The 24,058-nt window shown below is 36.3% G+C and overlaps 1 protein-coding gene and 4 non-coding genes across 7 annotated transcripts; all 5 read left to right on the top strand.

Annotated features, from left to right (window-relative positions):
* Positions 1-103: 103 nt before the first annotated feature.
* On the top strand, positions 104-23,810 carry NOP58 (NOP58 ribonucleoprotein). Of its 3 annotated transcripts, none has more exons than XM_043445239.1 (15): positions 104-362; positions 4,717-4,793; positions 6,686-6,738; positions 10,351-10,472; positions 11,787-11,923; positions 13,586-13,650; positions 14,487-14,621; positions 15,643-15,788; positions 16,358-16,484; positions 18,071-18,234; positions 19,107-19,241; positions 19,708-19,769; positions 20,918-21,051; positions 22,946-23,112; positions 23,513-23,810. In XM_043445239.1, exons 1-15 carry the CDS (start codon positions 318-320, stop codon positions 23,561-23,563), a joined length of 1,620 nt encoding a protein of 539 aa, XP_043301174.1. In that variant the 5' UTR covers positions 104-317; the 3' UTR covers positions 23,564-23,810. The 3 variants fall into 3 exon arrangements, with proteins under 3 accessions (XP_043301174.1, XP_043301175.1, XP_043301176.1); XM_043445241.1 differs by lacking the exon at positions 104-362 and adding an exon at positions 6,937-7,056; XM_043445240.1 differs by lacking the exon at positions 6,686-6,738 and having other exon boundaries at positions 108-362.
* LOC122426940 lies at positions 6,069-6,157 on the top strand. Its single transcript, XR_006265289.1, has one exon. It is a non-coding gene; the product is annotated as a small nucleolar RNA SNORD70 (small nucleolar RNA).
* Positions 6,831-6,917, top strand: LOC122426939. The gene has a single exon (XR_006265288.1). It is a non-coding gene; the product is annotated as a small nucleolar RNA SNORD70 (small nucleolar RNA).
* On the top strand, positions 15,842-15,927 carry LOC122426948. Its single transcript, XR_006265296.1, has one exon. It is a non-coding gene; the product is annotated as a small nucleolar RNA SNORD11B (small nucleolar RNA).
* Positions 16,630-16,713, top strand: LOC122426947. Its single transcript, XR_006265295.1, has one exon. It is a non-coding gene; the product is annotated as a small nucleolar RNA SNORD11 (small nucleolar RNA).
* Positions 23,811-24,058: the final 248 nt, after the last annotated feature.

Genomic DNA, 24,058 nt, shown 5'->3' with positions numbered 1-24,058 from the left:
TTGTTCGGAAGCAATCTCGCGATATTTTTGTGATTCTCTGTGGCGGGAACATACCGGAAGTTAGGGCGCTCTATGTGGTACGTCATCTGGAGGAAGTGAGGTCAGGTCCCAGAAGCCTTAGCGAGGAAGTCTCCCGTTCGGGCGTTCTGCTTGTAGCGTGGTGTGGAACGTTTAGGCAGCGTGGTTTGCTTCTTTGCGGCAAGGCTGGTCTTTGGCCGGCCCGGGCCTTACGGGCCTTTGGGGACCGCAGATTTGGTCTTTTCTCACTGGTAGGAGAGCTCGCGCCGAGCCGCGCAGCGCCCCGACCCGTCCCCACCATGCTGGTGCTGTTCGAAACGTCCGTCGGCTACGCCATCTTTAAGGTCGGTAGGAGAGTGAGCTCTTGGAGGGGGAAGGCGGCTGTTGGGCAGGAGATGAGAGGGAAAGCTGTAGGAGAGGACGACAGTGTTCAGGATCGCGTGGGTGCCTTTTCTGTCCCCCTGCTGTGAAAGGAAGGGGAAGACTTTGGGCCTGGGAGGCGCATGTTTCAGTGAACACGTGGCCGCGCTCTTGGGGGCGTCGGGTTCGGTAAAAGGTTTTGGCCCAGTTAGGTGAGCAAGAGCCGTGTTAGTTATGATAGCTAGTTTAGATTTTGTTCTGAGAGTTATGTGGAATGATTTTGGAAGGTTTTAACAGAAACGACCTCATTTAAGTTTGTTAATTAAGTTTCTTTGCTCTGCGCAGAATAGGAGGTAGAGTTGACAGGATTGGCTGGCGGATTTTAAAGTATGCGAGATTTGCGTTTAAAAAGATGGGTGTGTGGAGGTAGGAAAGGGAAGAGGGATGAGAAGTTTTAGGGATTTGGGGGCTGGGAGAGGGAAGGATAATAAAAGAGTTCCAGTTTGGGCGATGTGAAGCTTTCGCTGTCTGTTAAACTTGGAAATACAATGGTCCTTTCGAGTTTGAAGCCCAGAGAAGAAATCTGAGCTGGAGGTAACCAATTTGAGTTCGCTGTTTTAATAAGGAAAGTTAACTTTCAGTTCATCAGCAAGGAGATAATTGAACAGTGGGACGTGCACATAGTAGGATGCTGTTGAGATGTTAGGAAGAATGAGGTAAATTAGGTGCCACCCACGTGCCTTGCACTCGAGCCCTAGGAATATAGCAAAGAAAAAAAATTTCACATGTACTGACAAGGCAAAAGAAGTGCTAGATAAAATACGTAGTATGATTCTAGTTATGAATTTTAAAACTATGTGGTGTGGGTGCAGAGAGTCTGGAAAGGTACATACCAACATATTCGGGGAAGTTTTTTGTTTTATTTTTCCAAGTTTCTTTTGACAGTATCTGTTTGCATGTTAAGGTAAATACTTGCTGTTTTTAAGAAAACCAATAAGATAATTAACCCAAAGCTGATTTTGCTTATTTTTCCTCTCATTGTTGTCTGAAATTGTAATATTAGCAATTTTAAGAGACTAAAGTGCTTTTGAGCCTGTCAACAGCTCTATTAAGCTTTTCCCCAGCTTCCTGCAGTCTCTTCTAAATTCTTAGAGTTCTGCACGTGCCCCCAGATTCTCTTAGCCAACAGTCTATTGTATTTTGGATCAGTGTCTGTGGATGAATATCATCTAAATTGATGTTAATGTGTACTGTCCTGATCTGGATGCTAAGAGGGGAGGGTAACTTTGCACTGTTACTAGTTGCCTCTAATGGTGGGGAGGAGTTGGCTTAGCAATTGTATGGTTTCTAGATCTGGGTCATAAAGTCATATGATGAATTATTGATTTCTGTTAATAAAGAGTACTCTCCATAAACATAAGTCTTGAGTATTCTATTGTAGTTTTTAATGTTTATCTGCAAGTTTTTTGTTCAAAATTGTTAAATGTTTTTTCTATAGTGTATCCCAATATTAGAAATAACTAAAGGCTTGAATATATTGAAATATGCTTCATTTATAAATATTCAGTATTAGTAACAGTTATTGATTCTGAATAAAATAGACTTCCGGAATATTCTGGATAAGTGATGGTTGCACAATTTTGTGAAAATTCCTACTAAGTGAATTGTACACCTTAAAGGAGTGTATCTTACTGTATATGAAATATCTGTGTGAATATGCAATACAAAGTTGTTAGCTCCCTTTCCTATGATCTTTCAAAATGATGTAGTATAAAATTATTAATATATTGGTTGCCTAAAATTCATCCTTGAAAAGAATGTTTTTTCAGACTTTTTTTTTAAGGAATACATTTTATATCATGACCCAGTATATGCATATCCATACATACACAGTGATTCAAAAAGAATTTAAAACTTTAAAAAATTGTTACTTGTTAATAAAGTTATATGTAAATGTAGAGACAGTACCTAAAAGAACTATTTATTATTTGTAGATAATTGCAAAAACTCAAGCCTGTGTCCCTTATGTCACATGGCACACAGAATAAGACTCAACATTCTTAAGCCTTCCCATCCCAGTCCTTTACTACCCCAGATCTTTCCCAGCCGTGCTTCCCAGTGTGGTAGCCAGTAGCTGCACACAGCTATGTGGGTGCGTGCCTGCTTAGTCGCTTCAGTCGTGTCTGACTCTGCGACCCTGTGGGCCATGGCCTGCCAGGCTCCTCTGTCCATGGGATTGATCTCCAGGCAAGAATACTGGAGTGGTTGCCATTTCCTTCTTTGATACAGCTATGTAGCACTTGAAATGTGACTGGTAAAGCTGGGGAGGTGGAATTTTTCATTTTAACTCATCAGTCACTTTGTACAGTGCTGCTGTGTCGCATACTGTTATGTGTTCCTTTCTTTTTTGGGAGCTCAAAGTTTTTTTTATTCTAATACCAGAATTCCTATACAACATGATTACTAAGCAATGTTTTTCCAGCTTTATTGACTATAATTACATACTATGTAACTCACTTTAGTAAATGTAAATAAGTACATATAGGGCTTTTTTATAGTAAAATAATTAATATAACAGCAGTGCTGAAGATTTTATGGTAACAATAGCTAAGCTATTCATTCCATCTTAATTCAAAATGAGAAACTCTAAATGAATTTTGCATACTAATGTTTCACATTTCCTTGTCTGAAAATGAATGATTAAAAGTTTGAGACAGATGCATAACAGGTAATGTAGCCTAATTTTATTTTTGTTCAAACTTCATGTTTGTTTCAATATCTTGCCCACAAATGGGGACATAACTGTAGCTAAGATTTTGTTTGAAGACCTTTCAGTGGTCATGAATTAGCATGATTTCGTTACATTTCCTTTGGTGCTTTAACTTCGTGAATACTGACAATATCATTTAAATATGTCAGTTTTGTTATCTAAATAGTATCTTCAAATATACTTGCTTTTCAACTAGAAAAAATGTGAGTTTTACTCATGAATCATCCCCTATTTGGTGGTACATATCCTCTCAGCAATCATTGGACTTTGGGTATGGTTGACAACATTCTGAGTGAACTATTTTCAAAAGCCACAACTTTTCTGTGAACTATTTAAAAAAAATAACTTTGAATTACAAGTTTCAGTGCTTTCTTGAGATTTGATGAAATGTCTTTGGGTTCTAAAGTTTTCATGACAGAAATAGAACAGTCATAGTTTGTAATTTTTTAACATGAACGTGTGCTTTGCATTTACTCCTATTGCATTTACTACTTCATTACTCTGAGTGCTGTTTTTCCAGTTCTGTAAATATATTTGATTCGGCTCTGTTGGGGGTTTAAATTTAAATAGTGCAAATCCTTAAAATCATCTTGCCACTCTGACAGAAAATTTCTTGATGTTTTATCGTGAAATATGTATTAGGCTATTACTGGGAAATAAGTCTTACTGTATAAATGTTCTGTGATGTTAAGGATTTGATGCAGTATAGTTTAGCAGTAAAGTATAATTTTTCATTGATCAGCTAACTCCGTAAAACAACATGTGCAAAATATATTCATCTATAATACCGTATTTCATCAAATATAATATGTCATTATTTTACACTGCTGATTAAACTGATCTGCCATCAGTTGTAAGACATCCCAGTTTCAAGATGTTAAATATGGGGGAACTGCATTTTAGGACTGCTACTACCCTAGCTTATATTTGAACAGTTGACTTCTCACCTAGTATTGGTGAGGAAAATAAGAACTTATATTCATTCTTGATTTAAGTGAAACTGTTAGAAGCTCTTGAAGGCATTTTGATAATCTGTCAACATGCATTTCTTATATGATTGTTTAACTCCACTTTCAGTAATTTGTCCTATAGAAATACATGTATACATACACAAAAACATAAAGGGTATAAATAATGTTATATTCATACAATGCAATTCTTGTTAAAACATAGAATTACTTCCATGATATGTGAAGTGTATAACTTGATTCCTGAAAGTACACGTTAATGTAGCATAGACAGTCAAAAAGTCTTGAGGAATATATACCTAAATGTTAATGACTATGTTTCATAGGTAAAAGTACTCCTTTTTCCCTTGCCATGTTAAAATTTCTTACTTCAGAATATGTCTTAGAACTAATGGTATCTAAGTTTTAGAGGAATCCTTAATAATTTCATATTAGGGAGATCATAGCAATAAATAACAAATTTTCTGTAGAAAGTAGGCAAATTTTTTGTTTTTGATTTGTGAGTATGATAGGCTTTGTGAAGGGGTCAAGGAACTCTCTAAAATAGAAAGTTTTTAACAAATATCCAACTCGACTTAAATTCCATCCATTTACTTGCAGGTTTTAAATGAAAAGAAACTTCAAGAAGTTGATAGTTTATGGAAAGAATTTGAAACTCCAGAGAAAGCAAATAAAATGTAAGTCTTCATGAAACTAAGAACTTACCAGTTAACATTTCGAGGTGTTTGTTTTTGTTTTTGCCTTTTTCTACGAGTTTGTGTATCCCCCTCATTCATATAATACATCCATAACTTTTTGAACTCTTTCAGGAGTAACATTGGTATGAGCCTAATTATTAGATTCTTTATCTGGAACTTAGACTGTCTCAATTAATTTGTATTAATTGCAGATGAGACTGGAAGCACCCCAAAATCACTATTTCGTAAGATGTTTTAAACTGTAAATTGATTGTAAATTAAGTATTAAGTTAAAAGTAATAATTGTCAAAAGCATGGGCTGTGGAAATTGCCTGGTAGTTCAGTGGTTAGCACTCAGCACTCACTGCCAAGGGCCCAGGTTCAGTCCCTGGTTGGGGAACTAAGATCCCACAAGCCACAAGGTGTGGCCAAAAAGGAAAAAAGCATGGGCTGCTAATAGACTTAACTTACAGATTCTCTTAGTGATACTCAGATGCGTTTGAACTTAGTGTATTCACTCTTCATGACTAATATTTCCTAAGTCACCCTGACGTGGTTAAATAACTAGCTAATAAATCCTAGAAAGACAGACCTGTGTTCCCCAAGGTCTCTGGACAAGAAAACAGAGTATGATAACCTTCATACCCAGATTAAGAAATGAGTGGTGGGGGAGAGAGCTGGCTTTTCCTCAGGTAGAGTCAAGAAGGCTGTTTCACCACCTGTGAATCACTTTGTAAAATAGCCCATTTGGTGAACGTGGTTCTTAGGAAGGACCTAACTAATCTCTTGATTGTGTCCTTGAATGCCAAAGCATATTTGATAATTCATCTGCTAATGCTAATAAAAACTCACTAGAATCGAAGGAAACTACTTGAGCTTGCTAAAGAGTATTGAACCCAAAGAGATGTCATACTAAACTATTAGAGAAACATGGTATACTGGAAAACTCTGCTTCGGAGTAATGCATATAACATGATTGCATTTTTGTACATGTTGTACAGCTATATATGTGTTTATGCAAATATAGAGATATGAATAGATGCCACTTCAGATGAGTGAAATTGGTGGTGAGGTGAGGTAGAATAAGGTGAAGTAACTGCTTTCTTCTTAAAATCTTTGTATTGTTAAGTGTGCATTTGAGGTGCCACTAGGATGTTCCCTGACTAGGTAAGGGAACAGTATTGCTGAAGATAATACTGCTTTAGACTCAGTGGAAGACTGGTTTTGGTTTTCCCTTTTAAAGGGATATATGATTTAGTTGTTTGAGTAACCTGATTCATTGTTGTCGATGATGTATTCTTGTTGGACCTGAATTTGCATGATCTAACTCAAATATTCGTCACTACCACTGAGACAACAATGAGTTAACAATGTATTTGTTTTGATATAAAGCAATGTTGCCTTGAACATAAGTGAATAGGGAGGAAAAGGGAAAGTGAGGTTAGCAAAATTTAGACCTAACAGTTATTTTTTCATGGCATTTGTACTAGATGGACAAATCAGTGTCATGCGATTCTCAAACTAAGAGGGACTCTTACACCTTTTCTGTCCTTTATAGTAAAAGGCATCTGTGTCTAGCTTTAAGCAGCAGAGGTTATGCTGAAGCTTCAACATCTTTCCTGTTTAGATACGGTGGCATACTTTTCTGCTGTTGTTCTAAGTTTCCTCCAAAGCCTGTAATATCTGTAATAGTTCCTCTGAATGTTACTAGCCTAGCATTTAGAGAAATTGGTCATTTTATGAAGTGTCTACCTTTGCAGCAATATGCAATGGCAGGAAAGTTTCTTTTATTGGTGTACGCTTGGAAGCAGTCCACTACCTCTTCTCCTAAATATGTGGCATTTGCAAAATCAGTGTGCCCTCATAACATTTTTTTTTCCCCTTAATTCTAGAGTAAAGCTGAAACATTTTGAGAAATTTCAGGATACAGCAGAGGCATTGGCAGGTAAAATCAAAGACTAGCTTTTTTGTTTTTTAAATGCTGGTAATTTGTTATTCTTAAGAAATTGTTTGCTTTAGTTGCCTAAGTTAACCTTTTTCAATGTTGTCAATGATGCATTCTTTTTGAAACTGAATTTAAGTGATCTAACTCAAATTCGTCACTACCACTGAGACAACATTGAGTTAGCTTTTTTCACTATAGGGCTGGTTTTTCCCCCACATGTGATGAGAGGTGAGAAGTGGTTAAGTTGATCTCCCTGTGGAAACCAACAGCGTAATGCTGAAGCACAATTCAGTAAAAGCTGTTCTACAAGGGATCAAGGTAATGTCAAGCACACGGGTCTCTGATTTTTTAAATTCAGTGATTAAGTTGAGAATAGCTAGAATTTGGAGTTGAAATAATAAGGCAGCTCTCTATGTATATACATTTTTTAAAGTCTTAAAAAAACAATATTAAAAGATTTAAGAAATCTAATAGACGTGGGAGTGGGGGGCATTGTAGGTTTTTGTTTTTTAAAACAAAAACTGGAGAAGCATACATAAGAGTTTCCCTAAAAGAAGAATGGGTGATGACTGTTACACCCTTCAGCTTGTCCTGGTGATGAGAGCAGGTACAGAGTGGAGTCTCCTGAGCAGGCCTGGCAGCAGGCAGCTGATGTTCTTTTCCTCTCTGGCTGTGCTGCTGCTCTGCAGCGAGCAGGGCTGTTCTTTGTTGTGCTTATTTCAGAACACAGTCTCTAGGGCACGTGGGCTTCAGTCGTTGCGGTGTAGAGACTTAGATGCCATCAGCATGTAAGATCTTCCCAGACCAGGTATCGAACCTTTGTCTCCTGCATCTGGCAGGAGGATTCTTTACCCCTGAACCACCAGGGAAGACCAGCACTTGGTTTTCTAATGTACTTTTAATGCTAGGGAAAACAGGAAGATGGAATAATAAAACTAATCATGAATTTTTCAGTTGCTTGAATTCTGTATCTCAAGTCAGCTGACTACTTGGTGGTATATTTTGAAAATGAAGGATCATAAGGAAGAATATGGCTAACTGTTAAGCTGTAAAATTCATTTGACTGACCCAAATAATTTTTGTTCACCCCACGAGAGAACGGTATATAGTGAAAATTAGGAATCTAATTAAATATGTTGGCATATCAGTGGGCTACCCCAACCTTGGCAGAGGGGTAAGTGGAAGGAGGAGTTAACAGTAGGACCAGTTTTTAAAATAATTCTAGGGCTGCATAGATCAATTCATTAAAGCCTTATAGAGCATAAATATGATCATTTCAGCCTGGAAAAATTTTTTTAAAGATAATTCTGTTCATCACAGCATTAAAAATAAATATGGGTAGAATTTTGGTAATGTCCCAAGTGAAATTGTGTTAGCTTTTCTCCAACTCTGGGGAGCATTATTTGTATAGCCTGATTTGAATAACTCCTCCTGGAGTTGTAAAGGGCTGTAGCTCTGATCTCAAGTGCCCTTGGTGAGAGGGAGCATCGCACAGTTTGTGGGATCTTAGTTCCCCAACCAGGGATTGAGAGGTTATCTCATACTGACTCATTTGAGAAGACCCTGATGCTGGGAAAGATTGAGGGCAGGAGGAGAAGGGGACGACAGAGGATGAGATGGTTGGATGGCATCACCGAATCAATGGACGTGGGTTTGGGTAGACCTCGGCATGTTGGTGATGGATAGGGAGGCCTGGCGTGCTGCGGTTCCTGGGGTCGCCGAGTCGGACATGACTGAGTGACTGAACTGAACTCATACTGAGCTTTTGGTATTCCTTAAAATAATGTCAGATAAATGGAGAAAATGCCATGCTAGATGAGAATTTAAAGTGTCCCAGACTCTCTCAGTCTAAATTCCATGAGGATAGAGGCTGTATTGTTCACTGTCAAATCTCTAGCACATAAATATTTTTGGGTAAATGAATGAAAGTAGTGAGCTCCTTCAGGAATCTGGTCTTAGAAACCTACAATGCCTTTTCCCATCTATTTTTACCAGAAAGTTGAACTTGATCACATCATTATTAGAACAATCCTTCCTGGGAATTAACTTTCCACTCCTTGTTAAAAGGCAGTTTTGATATTACAGAACCGAAACTGAGTGTTTGTAGGTGTCAGAGTATACATTTAAAACTTGTAGCCTAAGAAAGAGTCTGGGGTGTGATGTCAGTTTTATACTGGTCTCAGAAGCTAAAATGTGCTATTTGCATGGCAAGGTTTATTTTTAGTCTTGGTCACACTTTGAAGTTTCATGTCTTACAAACAGCCACAGTAAAATTTGGGGCCAGCCTAAATTTGGATGAAGGGAAAGATGCTGAGGGATGCTGAAGAGTGCCTAATAGAGAAGGGGAAAGATTCACTTTCCCCTTAGCCCTGTCTCCATCTCTGTATACCATCTTTTCAAAATACATATTATGAAGAGTGGTTAACAGGGTTTTTGATAAAGGGAAGGTAAACATTCGTGAAGTTAGAATAGGATCTAGAGTAGAAATTTTTACTTTTAAGAAATCTTAAAGGAGAGCACTAGGTTAGGTTAAAGTGTGAAAGTAAATGATAGGGAAGATTGAGAGCTAAAGGGAGGACATTGAATAAAAATTTTTAATTATAAAAGATTAAACACTTGTAAGGAAAGATTTCAGTTATTAGAGAAATGTAAGTTAGAAAGGAGTCAGTGTTTCACAATATGTAAATTGTTAGAACTCAACAGAAGTAGTTTGAATCTTAGCTTATTTGTAAAGACCTCTCTGTAAGATGTGTGACAGCTAGATCACTTTTGTCCTCGCCTTTCATCTTCCAGATACCAGATGAAATGGATTTGAAATTCAAATGAATGGAAATTTGGTCAGGAGGAGAGAACAAGTACCTGGCTGATTAAGCACAAACTGCCTGACCTTTTAGAAATTGTGACAGACTTTCTGTCAGGCATACTTTAAATTCGGCCAAAACCCAGACAGATACCAGAAGAGGTGTGGGTATTAATTAGTCCATGTGGGTCCAGAGAATCTCAGTATGGGTCTAAGAAAGGGTGAGAGTTAAAAGTAGCACATTTAGAGCTTGCCAAAAATGAAAACAGTCTCCAAATCAAATTGGCTGCCCTCAGTAGTAATTCCCCAATCACTGGACATCGAATAGTAGTAGAGGCCTGTTGGCACATCTGGATCAAGGATTGGCAAAGATAACACCTCCACTCAGGCATGCTTACAATGTGGCAGAACCTTCAAAATGAATAAACTCCTTTTTACCAGTCATGACAGGATTTTTATGGTATTTCACAATCTAGAACATCAGATCAGTTGATGCATAGGGGAGTGAATCTATTTGCCATCACAGAACAGATTGTTTTTAACATATAATTCTAAGCTCAGAGGGATTGAGTGACATACAGGGAAGAAATGCTGGATCTGGTTTAACTCCTGGTTCTCGAGTGCAAATGAGGGTGGGAAGATCAGATGAGATTCTGAAGTTTGTAATGTTTATCATTTCATTTCAGAAGTAATGTTAAATTCAGCTTTTGAAGTATTTTGTCTTTTTGGCTTTATTTAGAAAACTTAAATAAGATCATGAACTCTTGAAGATAAAGTTTTGAGTTAGCTCTTTTGTTTTTCTTCCTAACAAGCATTCACAGCTCTAATGGAAGGCAAAATCAATAAGCAATTGAAGAAAGTTCTGAAGAAAATAGTTAAAGAAGCCCATGAACCCTTGGCTGTGGCTGATGCTAAACTAGGAGGGGTTATAAAGGTAAAGTTACAGTTTTCTTTAGCCTTCTAATCAGAGCTGACTAAAAAGCCTGGCCTTTGTAATGAATTGTTTATTATAAGTTCTCAGGATTGAATTCTTGATCTTTTCCCCCTATGCTATGTAATAATTGGTTTTCAATGTGGTTGTCAAAACTAAGGATATATAAGTAATACCTCAGATAAAACACTCTATGTGTATATATCCTGGCATATTTTTATTTAGGGACTTTTTCTCTTTTTAATATAAATGGAATCATATCTTTTTTAGTGTATATGTTTATTAAAAACACTTTACTGGAGGTAGAGTTGCTAAAAATTAAATATAAAATAAGAATGGAAAGAAAGAGTGGATAGGTAGGCCCCAAAACATGAAAAGCAGGTCATTTTAGAAGCCAGTTGTGATGGTTTGATTTTCAGTAGTTACAATAGGTCTTACAGTGCAAGCACATGAACATACCTCTGATTCTTTTTTCTTATTTTAATTGAAGTATAGTTGATTTATAGTCCCCTGATTCTTGAAGTAAGGATTAATTCCTAATTCCTTGTAGCTCTTGGAAGGTAGCAAACTGGTGAAGAGATTTGGGGGTTGTTTTTTGTTTTTTTTTTTTAAGGTAGAATTGCGAACTTAGTATTTGTTTAGATAGATTATTTCTAATACTGTCAGGTAATGAAGTTTCTGTACTATCAATCTCATCTTCATATTTTTCTGTTAAAAACATTAAGCTTTAGCATAAAAAACATACACATAGAAAGGCATATAGGAGGGCAAATTGCTGACTAGTGGGATTATAAGTATCTTTTTCTCCTTTTTCAATTTCTCCATTTGAAAAACTTAAACTGAATATCTCCTGTGTAAATACTGAATATTTGTTTCTTTTAAATGTGATGTAGCATTTACAATTTTTCATGCCTGTCATTTGCATTTGATGAAATACAACTGTGTAGATTTGTATGGAGTTAGCAAATACCCTACAAAGTGAAAAAAATGAAGGCTTGCAAGACAGATTCATTCTGTTTGTGTGAGGTGTGTAAAGAGTTACGTGTGTTTGTATTTACACACTAATGCATGTTTGGAAAGCACCTCGGGGACCCTGACAGTAGGGAAGGACCTGAGGCCTGGGTCTGTTTATGGCTTCTGATTCATGTACACGGGCTGCCTTCCTAGAAGCTTAGGCCAGTTTTGTTCAAGTGCTGTTCCCACACACGTACCCAAAACTGCTTTTATGAAACTGAGAAGTGTGTGTGTTTAAATCAGTGCTATTTTAATATTTAGGAGAAGTTTCTGTATTTAATACAAATGTTCTTGTTCATATAGGAAAAACTGAATCTCAGTTGTATCCACAGTCCTGTTGTTAATGAACTTATGAGAGGAATCCGTTCCCAGATGGATGGATTAATCCCTGGGGTAGAACCACGTGAAATGACAGCTATGTGTCTTGGGTTGGCACACAGGTGAGATTTACTGGAAGATAGTCGTCTTATTTTTACTTAATAATTATATAGCACTGTTCTAGGCATGTTACAAATACTAATGTAATCCTCAAGAATTTAAAGAGGAACGTAGTTATAGTATCCTCATTTAACAGATGAGGAAATTATGTCCAAAGTCATAATAGCTGGGAAGTGATGAAGCCATTATTTCAACCCAGGCAGTTTGGCTTCATAGTCTGAGCTCTAGACCTCGTGATGGCACTCTACCTCTCCAGCATTGGATCTGCAGTTCTTGGGCTTTTAACCGCCCCCCTCCTCCATTTTACATCTTCTAAATCATTTGCTACTCCATCTACTTGGCATCTCCCTGAACTTTCTCATCTGCTAATGATCTTTCTCTTCTGCTTTGTGTCTGTTTGTTGTTTTACTCTGATTTTTATTCAGTTTTTTCTTGAGGCAAAGAGATGTTAACCTGTCATTTTTAACAGATCCATTAGAATAGGCATTTCGGCTATGCTGTGATATATGTATTCCTGAAAAACACGGCATTCAGTGAAATTTCACTACAATACGAGGGTTTGTGAAAAAGAAGGATTGTGGGTAAACGACTCAAATCCTGTGTAACTTTGTAACCCTAAAGAAATGTTAACAGTTAAAAAGACATGGTGGAACTTCCCTCCATGCTTCACTGCACAGGGCATAGGTTTGATTCCTGGTCAAGAAAGTAAATTCCCATATGCTGCCAAAAGAGAGAAAAATGACAAGTTTATATTAAATACTAGAGGGACTTTCTTGGTGGTCCTGTGGCTAAGACTCTGCTCCCAATGCAGGGGCCCGTGGTTCGACCCCAGGTGAGAGAACTAGATCCTGCATGCCACAACTAAGACCTAGCGCAGCCAATTACTTTAAAAAAAAAGAAATACTACATAAACAAAGGTCTGTATCTTTGAATAAATAAAACGAGCATAGATTAATGAAAGGATTAAAGTGAGTTTTATAAATGAGCAAAATGCACAAGAGTCAGGAAAAACTTTTTAATAAACATTCCTAAGAGAGAACAAATGGCTAACTTGAGTTAAGATCCAAATTAAGATTAATTGGCATTGTGCACAGCAGTCGCTCTCATCTAAGGCAGTCAGATATCCCTCAGAAGACAGATGGCAGTTGGGTTGAGGCTGGGGATGTTGTTGCACATCAGACAAGCGGCCCAGAATAGCCCCCACTACAAGTAAGCAGGCCTCTGTGTTAATAGTGCCAGGATTAAGAAAACCCATATGTACGATATTATTGTTCCATGGCTTTCTTCTCTTTGGGTGTTTATGAAGAGAAGAAACTGCTGTAGTTTTTCTTACTGGTGGCAGAAAACATGAAGAACGCTGCAGAAGTCGTGTCATATGAACCAGTGTAACTTGGACTACACGAAATTATTCTGTTTGTCATTCATAAATGAATTCATGTCACAGAAATGTAGGTTATAGTGGGACAGATGTATTGTTTTCTTTCTAAATGTGTGCTTTGGGATCTTGAATGTTATATTCTTGTTTAACTAATTTTTCTCATGTAGAAAAAATGTAGCTCCAGGAGAGGGGTTTGGGTAAAAGGTTTTTTTTTTTTTAAGATGTTATTTAAATGCTTTTCCTAGATTCTATTTTAGTAATTTATATTTTTCTCCCTTCTCCCCAGCTTGTCCCGATACAGATTGAAATTTAGTGCTGATAAAGTGGACACCATGATTGTTCAGGCAATTTGTGAGTATAGGACATGTGAGGTCTAACCTGTCTCTTCATTGTGGTTTTTTTCCTACTATTAAAATTGTATCTTTTATGATTGTTGAGGAAGAAAAAGACCAACTAGAAGTTTAGTAAATAAATTGGGAAGTGCAGAATAGAAAATTGGAAAACTAATTATAATTTGACTACTTAGAGTTAATAGGAATTATGCTACACTGTTAATGTAAGCTGATTAGTCTTTTTCCATGAAAAATGATAAAACTTTAAGATATGGGTGTGGGGGGTTTTTTTTGCTTTATATTTGTAATAAGTCATTCTTCCATGTCATTTGGTGATTTTTGGATATCAAAGTCTCAACAATTTCCAATTTTAAACATTTCTTTAAATAGCAATTGTATTTCTAGGTATGTATGCCCCCAAAACTGAAAGAGTTACTCAGTTACTTATGCAGCTGTGTTCATAGCATCACGATTCAGCTAAAAGGTAGAAACAATCCAGATACCTATTAACAGATGAAGGGATAAACAAAGTGGTATATGCATGCAGTAGGATATTATTTATCCTTACAAGTTCTAATATACACTACAGCATGGATGAATTTTGAAAACTCTGTGCTAGGTGAAAGAGACTACTTGCAAGATGACAAATACTGTGTGATTCCCCTTATGAGGTACTTAGAATAGGCAAATTCATAGAGGGAATAGAAGAGATCAACAGAGGCTGGGGTGGTGAGAATGAGGAGTAATTATTTCATGGGTACAGAGTTTCTGTTTGGGATGATGGACTATTTCATCACAAGTTTTTTTAAAACCCTTTTAAGTTCCTGTTTTCTTTTTCGTTTTAATCTACTGCAGCCCTATTAGATGACTTAGATAAAGAACTAAACAACTATATTATGCGGTGTAGAGAATGGTATGGCTGGCATTTCCCTGAGTTAGGAAAAATTATTTCGGATAATTTGACATACTGCAAGTGTTTACAGAAAGTTGGTGAGTAACTTTATCCTTTAAGGTATTGAAAATAGTGGTTTATTTAAATCCTAAAACATGAGTTACTGGTGTTTTTATTCTCTTCCCAGAGTTTTTGGTCTTGTATGTTTGAGGAGTATTCCATATTAACATCAGCTAGATTGCAGAAACAAAATTTGATTTCAATGGCCTGTGCAGTAGAGGACATAGTTCTCTAATTTGGTTTTTCTTGGGCTTCTTTTTTTAAAAAAAATTTGGAGTATAGGTGACTCAGTGGTAAAAATCTGTCTGCCAGTGCAAAAAAACACAGGAGACATGGTTTGAATCCCTGGGCAAGGAAGATACCCTGGAGGAGGAAATGGCAACCCAATCTAGTATTCTTGCCTGGGAAATTCTATGGAACAGAGGAGCCTGGCAGACTACAGTCCACAAGGTCACAAAGGATGTGACTAAGCACACACACTCACTGTGTTACTTTTTACTGTACAGCACAGTCAACCAGTTACACATCTATATATGTATCTCCACTCTTTAGACTTTTTCCATGTAGGTCATTCCAGAGTATTGCATAGTTTCCCGTGCTATGTAGCAGGTTCTTATTAGTAATCTGTTTTATGTAGCATAGTGTGTATATGTCAATCCCAACTTACCTGCTCCCCACTCACCTGAACTGGCTTCTTATGGTGAATGTGTCTCACTGAAGTTACTAAGGACAACTGGGAATGGAAAGTATCCTGAAATACACTAATAGTAATATTAAAAATAGTATTGCTATCTATACTGTTAATGTTAAATTGTGTACTATTACCATAATAAAAATACTAGTAAAGGAACCTGAGGACTGTTAATAATATGAATTACTTTAATCTCTAAAAGCAAGCCCTTACATGAGTAAAGTTACTTGGTCAAACTTGTTTGCTTTTTGTTTTGTTCAGGCATTCCTTTCATTGGCTTATCTCTACTTTTTCTTTTGACTGTTTGGTGGATTTTATATAATTTACTGAAGAGTGATTCTCCCTCATCCTCTGCAAACATTCCATAGGCGATAGGAAGAATTATGCCTCAGCTCAACTTTCTGAGTTACTGCCAGAGGAGGTTGAAGCAGAAGTGAAAGCGGCTGCAGAGATATCCATGGGAACCGAAGTTTCAGAAGAAGATATTTGCAACATTCTGCACCTTTGCACTCAGGTACACTCTGCACATGGGGAAACTCGTGGTGGTGGTGCCAGCTCTGTAATTTCTGATGGCAGTGATGATTTTTAAATGTATTGTTCACCTGATAAATAAATATGAGGGTGTTCAGTCACTACCTCATCTGATGCCATCTTGACTTATATACTTGCAGGGAGAAATATATCCTAAAATGATGTTAAAGGAGTACTGTCTAGTTGATTTCTATTGTTAGCAGTATCTGAATGTTTATAGCCTGTAATTTTTACCCCTCATTTGAAGATAGCTATATGACAATCACAGAGGATGACACAAATGTATAGCCTTTCAAGCTTTTTTTTTTTAAACGTTGATTAACCTTTTCTAAGCAGTGTGTTAAGTTTACATATATTGTCTAATTTTTAAATATTAAAATTTCACAACAGCCATTTTATAGAAAACTGAGGTAAGGAATGGTTAATTTTCCTGGGGTTGTACAACTAACTGCTCTGTGATAATTTGGGGCTCTGATGTTTTAGACATGTGAATTTTATACTGCTTTTACTCTTAAACTATTTATGACTTACTCATTTTGTTTCTTAAACTAGGTGATTGAAATCTCTGAGTATAGAACCCAACTTTATGAATATCTGCAAAATCGAATGATGGCCATTGCACCCAATGTTACAGTCATGGTTGGGGAATTAGTTGGAGCACGACTTATTGCTCATGCAGGTGATGATTTTAATATAATTTGTAAACAAGGGTATTGAGAGTTGTTTTCTAGGTAGGATCTTATTTTCTTTTAAACTGAAGTTTAAAGATAAATCTGGATAATAAATAGAAGTGAATGGTGTACGTGCGAGGACTAAAGGACCAAGTGTTCAATGATGATTTTTATTTGTATGCCTGATTTCCTTTTGGATAGTGAAGGCATCTTTAGTCACTACCTCTTCTGAGACACTTGTGGTCCGTTGTCAGAAGTTTGTTTTGGTTAATTAGAGTACTTGGATGAATACGGGAGGATGAAATCAGGCTTACCTCATTTTACTGTGCTTCACAGATACTGTGTTTTTAAAATCATGGTTTGTGTTAGTGTTGTGTAGAGCAAGTCCATTGGCATCACTTTTCCAACACCACTTGCTCACTTCATGACTCTGTGCCGCATTTTGGTGATTCCCACAATATTTCTAACTTTTCCATTATATTTATGATGTTGGTCTTTGGTCAGTGATCTCTGATGTTACTACTACAACTTGCTGAAGGTTCAGATGATGTTTAACATGTTTTTAACAGTAAAGCATTTTTTAAAAATTGAGGTATGTACATTGTTTTTCCAGACAATGATATTTCACACTAAGTAGCCTACTCATAATATATAACTTTAACATGCACCAGGAAACAAAAATTCGAATACTTAGTTTATTGCAACACTTGCTTTATTGTGGTGATCTGGAATGAAATCCACTATATCTCCAGAGTGTACCTGTATGTACTATTGATAGAGAATTTATTTTATTTACATCAAAGTGTTTAAACTAGATAGCGTACTTCTTTTACCTGCATCATTAATCAGAAAAATAGGCCATTCACATCTCCTCAGCTTCTAGGTTGCTCATCTGGGCTGGTTTTGTTGTCTATATCTGAAATTTCATAGATGTAGCAAAATGTGTAGCAGGAAGAGATGCAGGGATTACTAGAAATATATGTTTCTTGAATTTTAAACATGTATCTAGTGGTTGAGTGACTGTTAATATTGATATTCTCTGATAGAAAATCTGTGCAGCATATCTGACAAAGCAGCAGCTTTTGATGCCTGATTATTGATTGTGTTTATATCTCCTCAGCCTGAATTTATCACATCGTTTTACTGAGATGCCTTAATAATAAGTTTTTCATTTACCTATTATTTTAATATTTAAAGGGGTAGAATATTTCATATCTAAAATAAGTCTCAGAAAAATAAGGGCTATATTGGATGATGTCTGTGAATATATATACTTTTAACTCTCCCCTAGTATGCTACTGAAATATGAAGTAGTAATACCATCTCTTCAGGCAAATAGGTATGATTAAACAAATAAGCTTCAGTTTGCCATAGACATTCATCACAGACCCCTGCTTGTGGTGCTAATGGATGAATCACAAATGCTGAAGTATCAGGAATTTGGGCTAATTCCAAACTATAGAATCCTTTATTATATCTGATTTTTATATACTCTGTGGCTGTAATACTTAGACTGTAGGTCTTTTGTTTTAATACATAGAACTTTCATATATTTGGAATTACTTTCCTCAAAGTTACTACTTTTCTTTTGAAGGTTCTCTTTTGAATTTGGCCAAACATGCAGCTTCTACGGTTCAGATTCTTGGAGCAGAAAAGGCACTTTTCAGAGCCCTGAAGTCTAGACGAGATACGCCTAAGTATGGTCTCATTTATCATGCTTCACTTGTAGGCCAGACGAGCCCCAAACACAAAGGAAAGGTGAGTTACAATTTTCCTGGCGCAGGCGTTTTTTTCCTCCAAATCATTTTGATCTTATTCTATAGTGGTCAATAAATCTTTGTTGTTTCTTTTTCATCAAATAGAGAATTGTGAATTCTTTAAACTCTAGTGTACACTGAAGGAAAAAGTTAGAAGATAAAGTGTTTGCTGTTTTAGTACTTTTCCAGACTCCCATTCATTGGTGGGTGAGGGTGGGGTGTGGCCCATCAGAAATTTTCTGTGCAGCGGAAAATCAATTTAACATCAACGTTATGACCCATTTTAAAATGATAGCACATACACTGTGCTAAACACTGGATAGGCCTTTGGTGGATGCTTTTAATAGTCCTATAAGTTGTTAGTGTCTATTTTACAGAGGAGGAATCTGACGCTGAAAAGTACTTTCAAGCTTTTATACATACCTAGTTTAATAGAAATTTTATAAAATTTAGAGCAGAGTGATGAAAGAAATAAAGAATTCAGTAAAATGAAATGTTATTTAGCTTTAAAGGGGGCAGTACTTAACTGTGGATGACCTCATAATGTAGGTCTAATATCACATAGTAAACATGAAAAGATTGGAAAATGGCTTGATCTAGCTTTAGACATGAACTACTGGCAAGATCTTTTCAGTTAGCCATCATATGGTGGCAGAGATTCTAATAGAAGGTAAGCGGCTTAAATATGGTTTACAATACATTTGTTATTCCTGACTTTTAAAAAAATCCAAAAAAAAAAAAAAAAATCCTAGAGTGACTCGTAAAGTCAATGATTGAGCTGTAGTGTTCTCATGAATAAACTCTTGAGTGATTTTTTTTACATCTCAACTTGGAGTATAGTTTGAATGAGTCTCACTTCAAGTTCTTTGTTAGATTTCTCGGATGCTGGCAGCCAAGACTGTCCTGGCTATCCGGTACGACGCCTTTGGTGAGGATTCCAGCTCTGCAATGGGAGTCGAGAACAGAGCGAAACTAGAAGCCAGGTTGAGAGCGTTGGAAGATAGAGGGGTAAGAGTCATGCTCTGCATGTTGGAGAAGTGTTACCTGTCACAAATTAATAAACCGCAGCTCATGTACATTTTCATCTCACCTGCTGATCAGTTTTACTCTATGATACATTTTCGTATGTCTAATATTGATACATTCTATTTCTGCTTACTGTTAACAGTTTCCCTAGTATGTGACTGTGGTCTAGTGGTTAATTGAGATCCACCTGCCAGTGCAGGGGACATGGATTTGATCCCTGGACCGGGACGATCCACATGCCGTGAGATAAATTACACCATGCACTGCAGAGCCAGTGCTCCACAACAAAAGAAGCCACTGCAATAAGTAGCCCACACTGCAACCAAAGAGTAGCCTATATGCAGCAACAAAGACCCAGAGCAGCCAAAAAAATAAATTATTGACATACTAGTGTATATATTATAAAGGGATTATGCCTTAAAAATATTAATAATTTTTCTTTTCTTAGATAAGGAAAATAAGTGGGACAGGAAAAGCATTAGCAAAAGCAGAAAAATATGAACATAAAAGGTAAGTTGAGTGTATTTGGGGGAAGCATGTATGAATAATTTTTGCTTAAGAAGAGTCAGAAGACAAAAAAATAGTCTAAACGCAGCTAAGAAGCATAAGTATTCAGACCTCACTATGAAATTATTAAAAAAGATTTTTGTTGGGAGAGGTGTTTTTGTTCTTATTTGAAATGTTCAATACTGATGAAGTAGGTAGTGGTAATGCAAATAGAACATGGGTAACAATTTGAAAACCGTGTGTCAAGAGCCTTAAGAATTTTTGTTTCTCATTTTTTGTTTGTTTTTTTTTTTTTAACAGAGACAAAATTTAGTAACACGTTTGTTTACCTGGGGTAGACCCTGGAGAACCTAGTCACTACTTGGTTTCATGTTTTTAACCTGTAAAAGTTAACAGCCATGAGTCTACAAGACAGATTAATAGAACATTCCTTAGCTTGTTTTGAACAATTTTTTAATGTTCTCTTGCCATTTTGCTTATGACTTAAAATGCCAGTTAAGAGATTTAGTTCACATTTTTGACACTCAGTATTTTAATTATTTATTTCTACCTTGTTAGAAGAAAAGCAGGTATCTTGGTTTTAGGGAATGTTTATCCATATGTATCCCTTCTTATTCCTCTGCCTGTTATAATCTTGTGATGGAGTATTCTGTATTAAATTTGATTCAGGGCTTTTTTTTGTTTTCATTGAATTGCCCAGTGTCCTAAGACTTGAATTGGTTCAGTTTTTACTTTCTAGTATAATCATTTGGTTTAAAGAGATTTCTTCCATTTCTCCCCCCCCCCCTTTTTTTTTAATAGTCCCTGACCCCCGCGCCTATCCTCCTTCTCTTCCTTCCCTCCGTCCTTTGCCTTTTTTTTTCCCCCCTTTTTTAATTGAAGATTTCTTCTGTGCTATGGTTACTATGTTGGTTACTAAATCAGAATTCATTTAGTTCACTTCTCTTGAAGTGTGATTGACCTCCCTAGAAAATGGGTAGACATCTCTTCACCTTTTGGAGACTTAACTTTCATAAACTTCCCTAAAGTTACTAAAATGAAACTGTGGTATGCTCATGTATTACTTAATGACCGTTTCCTTTAAATTTCTTTAGAATTAATTTGATTAAAAGCATTTGTAAAGATATTCTAAGATTCTGTGGCTCTTTCAGTGAAGTGAAGACTTATGATCCTTCTGGTGACTCCACACTACCAACCTGTTCTAAAAAACGCAAGATTGAACAAGTAGACAAAGAGGATGAAGTTATTGAAAAGAAGGCCAAAAGGGCCAAGGTTAAAATTAAAGGTTAGTTTGAATTTTGTTAATGTCATTTATGCTCCTGTTGCATGAGAAGTACAGAATTCTGTATTAGTCAGGGAACTCAAGCCGGGGCTCGAATGACCTGGAGGGGCGGGAGGCGGGGGCATGTGTACAGTACGGCTGGTTCATGCTGGTGTGTGGCGGGGATCAAACCAGTATTGTAAAGCGATTACCCTTCCATTAAAAATATAAAGAAAAATGGGGAAAGTGCATACCATAGAACTTTATTATGAAACCACCATATTGGAAGCTAATTCTGTTTTAATAACCATCTTCTCTAGGGAGTATATTTCATAAGAGAAATGAGAAAAGCATCTCTTTGAATATATAGTTTTAAAGCATCTCTTTGAATATGTAGTTTTATATTAAGTGTATCAAAACTTTAATTTCTAACGTGAACTCTTTTGGGAATTAGCTTAAAAGAGAAAACAAGGTATGTGGTTTCTAAATTAGTAGCTGAAATATTTTTGTTGAGCATAGAATTAATGCAGCAGTACTTCATTGTTTCTGTTACATGAAAAGAACTAGAGTAATAACTGGGTAGTCTGCCATCAGAGTAGTAGTTAATAGGTGCTCCCCAGTGAACTAGGCTCTCTTAAGTTGATAAGTAAATTTCCCCATTTATTAGCTGCACTTGTGTTGAGTGCTTAACTTTAAAGCAATTACCGATTTAACTTTTAGTGTCTAAATAGCTTAGGGGTCAAAAAAAAAATAGCTTAGGGGTCAAAAAGCACTATCAGCAAATGTGGACTTCTGCCCTGGGTGAAGAAAACATAAGTTACTTAACTCCTGTGTTTCATTTTCCTTATTGAACAAAAAGAACTGTAAACCCATTAGTAGATTTGAATCTTGACTTGTAATATTCATTAAGCTTTTCAAACTTAACCTTCCTGGATCTTTGCCACTCCCAATCCATTTCAACATGATATTCTCTCTCTTATAAATGGGAATCCTAGTTGCTTTGACCTTTAACATTGACTTGTCTTACAACCCAAGTCGATTCTGGTAGCACATCCTCTTAATTTTACTTGGAAAGTATTTCTAGCACCTAACCATTTATCACACCCATCACTGCCATTCTTAGTATAGCAGCTGCAATGGCACTCCCATTGCCTTCTCATCTAATTCTATTCCTTTGGTCACTCTGCTCCAGCCACACTAGCCGCCTTGCTATTCCATGAGCCTGCCAACTTCCCTCCTCTCCTAATGTGGGATATTTTCCCTCGATACAGGTGCATCGTTCACTTCCTTTTCTTTTTTAGGTATTTGCCTAGCTACCCTGTATAAAATGTCCACAGGAATTGCCTTCATTTGTGCTCCTTTCTTTCTTTGCTTTTATCCTTTGGACTGTTTACTACGTAAAATATTTTATGGTGTACCTTTTTTCTCTTCTCTTTTTTGGTCCATTTCCTAGTAAAATAAAAGGTTTGTAAGGGCAGGAATTTTTGTCTGTGCTATTCCTTGCTGTATCTCCAGTTGTCTAGAACAAGCCCTAGCATACAGTAGGTACTAAATAAGTGTTTGGTCAATGAATTTCTAATGATAGCTACCCATTATTGAGTCCTTATTTTAATGTGCTAAGCATTTTGCATAAATTTTCATGTGTTAAATCAGCAAACCCTAGAAACAGTCAAATGAGATAGACATTAATAAATTTTGAAAGAATGAGGAGGTTTGGTTTACAGAGGTGTTACATTGCTTACTATCATTGTTAGTACTATTATACTAGGTAAATATTTGAAGGCCCTTTACAGCTATAAAATTATGTATAATAAACATTGGAGAGTTGATCAACATGTTGGGAAAAACATTCTCAAAGGGGTTTGAAGGCAGAGAAGCCTGATGCAGTGTTAATTGTAGTATTTTTACACTTGCTCAGTTGAAGAAGAAGTAGTAGAAGACGTAGAAGACACAGAAGAAGAGGTAGTACAAGTTGTAGAAGAACAGGAAACATCTGTGAAGAAGAAGAAGAAAAAGGACAAAAAGAAACAAGTTAAGGAAGAACCGCTTTCTGAAGAAGAGCCATGCACCAGCACAGCAGTTGCTGTATGTTTCTTTTTAATTATTAATATTTTATTGACATGGGCAGAGTTTCCATATTTTACTCTACTCTGTATGTCAGAAATGAACAAGTAGTTTTTTAAAAACTTTTTAAAAATGGTTTCATTAAAGCGAAACAATTAGAAAACTCACTGTTGTGTTTGGAACTCCCATTTTATAAAAAGCCGTTTCCCAAACCTAGAATCTTATTACAAAATGGGTTTGGTCTGAAGTGGAAGAGAATATCATTTGCTACAAATCACGAAGGTGATTTTTAGATTTTAGTCTTTCTTACAATCTTGTTTTCAAGGGAAATAAAATAGACTGCTTTTTATAAAGAAAAGTTATTTTTAGTCATTTGTACATTTCCAGCTCTTTCAAAAGCATTCTTGTTGATTATTTTCAGAGTCCAGAGAAAAAGAAGAAAAAGAAAAAAAAGAAAGTTAATGAGGACTAATGGGAGGAACCATTCTTTCGAAGAGTTCATTATTGAATCAGCTGGATACATCATGCTTACGATTCAGTCAGAAATATTCACAAGATACTCTGTAAAATAATTGATGGGAAGTTGGATGAGAAAGAAAGATTAATCATTAATAGCATTTCATACCTATTTGTGTCTTGACATACTTCAACTATGTTGATTTTATTATGTCATCATTTCTTAGGATATTTGTTATACAAATAAAAATATTTTCTTTGTATTTTAAGGCAGTTCTGTGATTTCTTTACTTTAGGTTGAGAATTTGGGGCTCTTTATGTTATGTAGCTTTTGATAATTATACCTGGAAAGTGAGAGTTGTGAACCATTGATTTGAAACGTAGCCTTTTGGAAGGCAATAATTAGATGGACCAGTTTACGAATCCCACTTAATGTGTTTCTCTTGCCTTTTTGGACTGTCTTCTATTTTTCTCCTACCTTGCTGTTTTTGTTATTTAAGTAAAGCTGTCT

Source organism: Cervus canadensis, chromosome 24 (genome assembly GCF_019320065.1).
Source record: "Cervus canadensis isolate Bull #8, Minnesota chromosome 24, ASM1932006v1, whole genome shotgun sequence".
Classification (NCBI taxonomy): domain Eukaryota; kingdom Metazoa; phylum Chordata; class Mammalia; order Artiodactyla; family Cervidae; genus Cervus; species Cervus canadensis.
The sequence above is the reverse complement of the archived record's forward strand: the minus strand, read 5'-3'. Positions and strand labels throughout refer to the sequence as shown.

Excerpts from the sequence above, each read along its gene's own strand:
- NOP58 (XM_043445239.1), top strand. The coding sequence starts at position 318 with ATGCTGGTGCTGTTCGAAACGTCCGTCGGCTACGCCATCTTTAAG. Across the intron at positions 363-4,716 it reads TCGGCTACGCCATCTTTAAG|GTTTTAAATGAAAAGAAACT; the intron begins GTCGGTAGGAGA and ends ATTTACTTGCAG. Across the intron at positions 11,924-13,585 it reads TGTCTTGGGTTGGCACACAG|CTTGTCCCGATACAGATTGA; the intron begins GTGAGATTTACT and ends CCTTCTCCCCAG.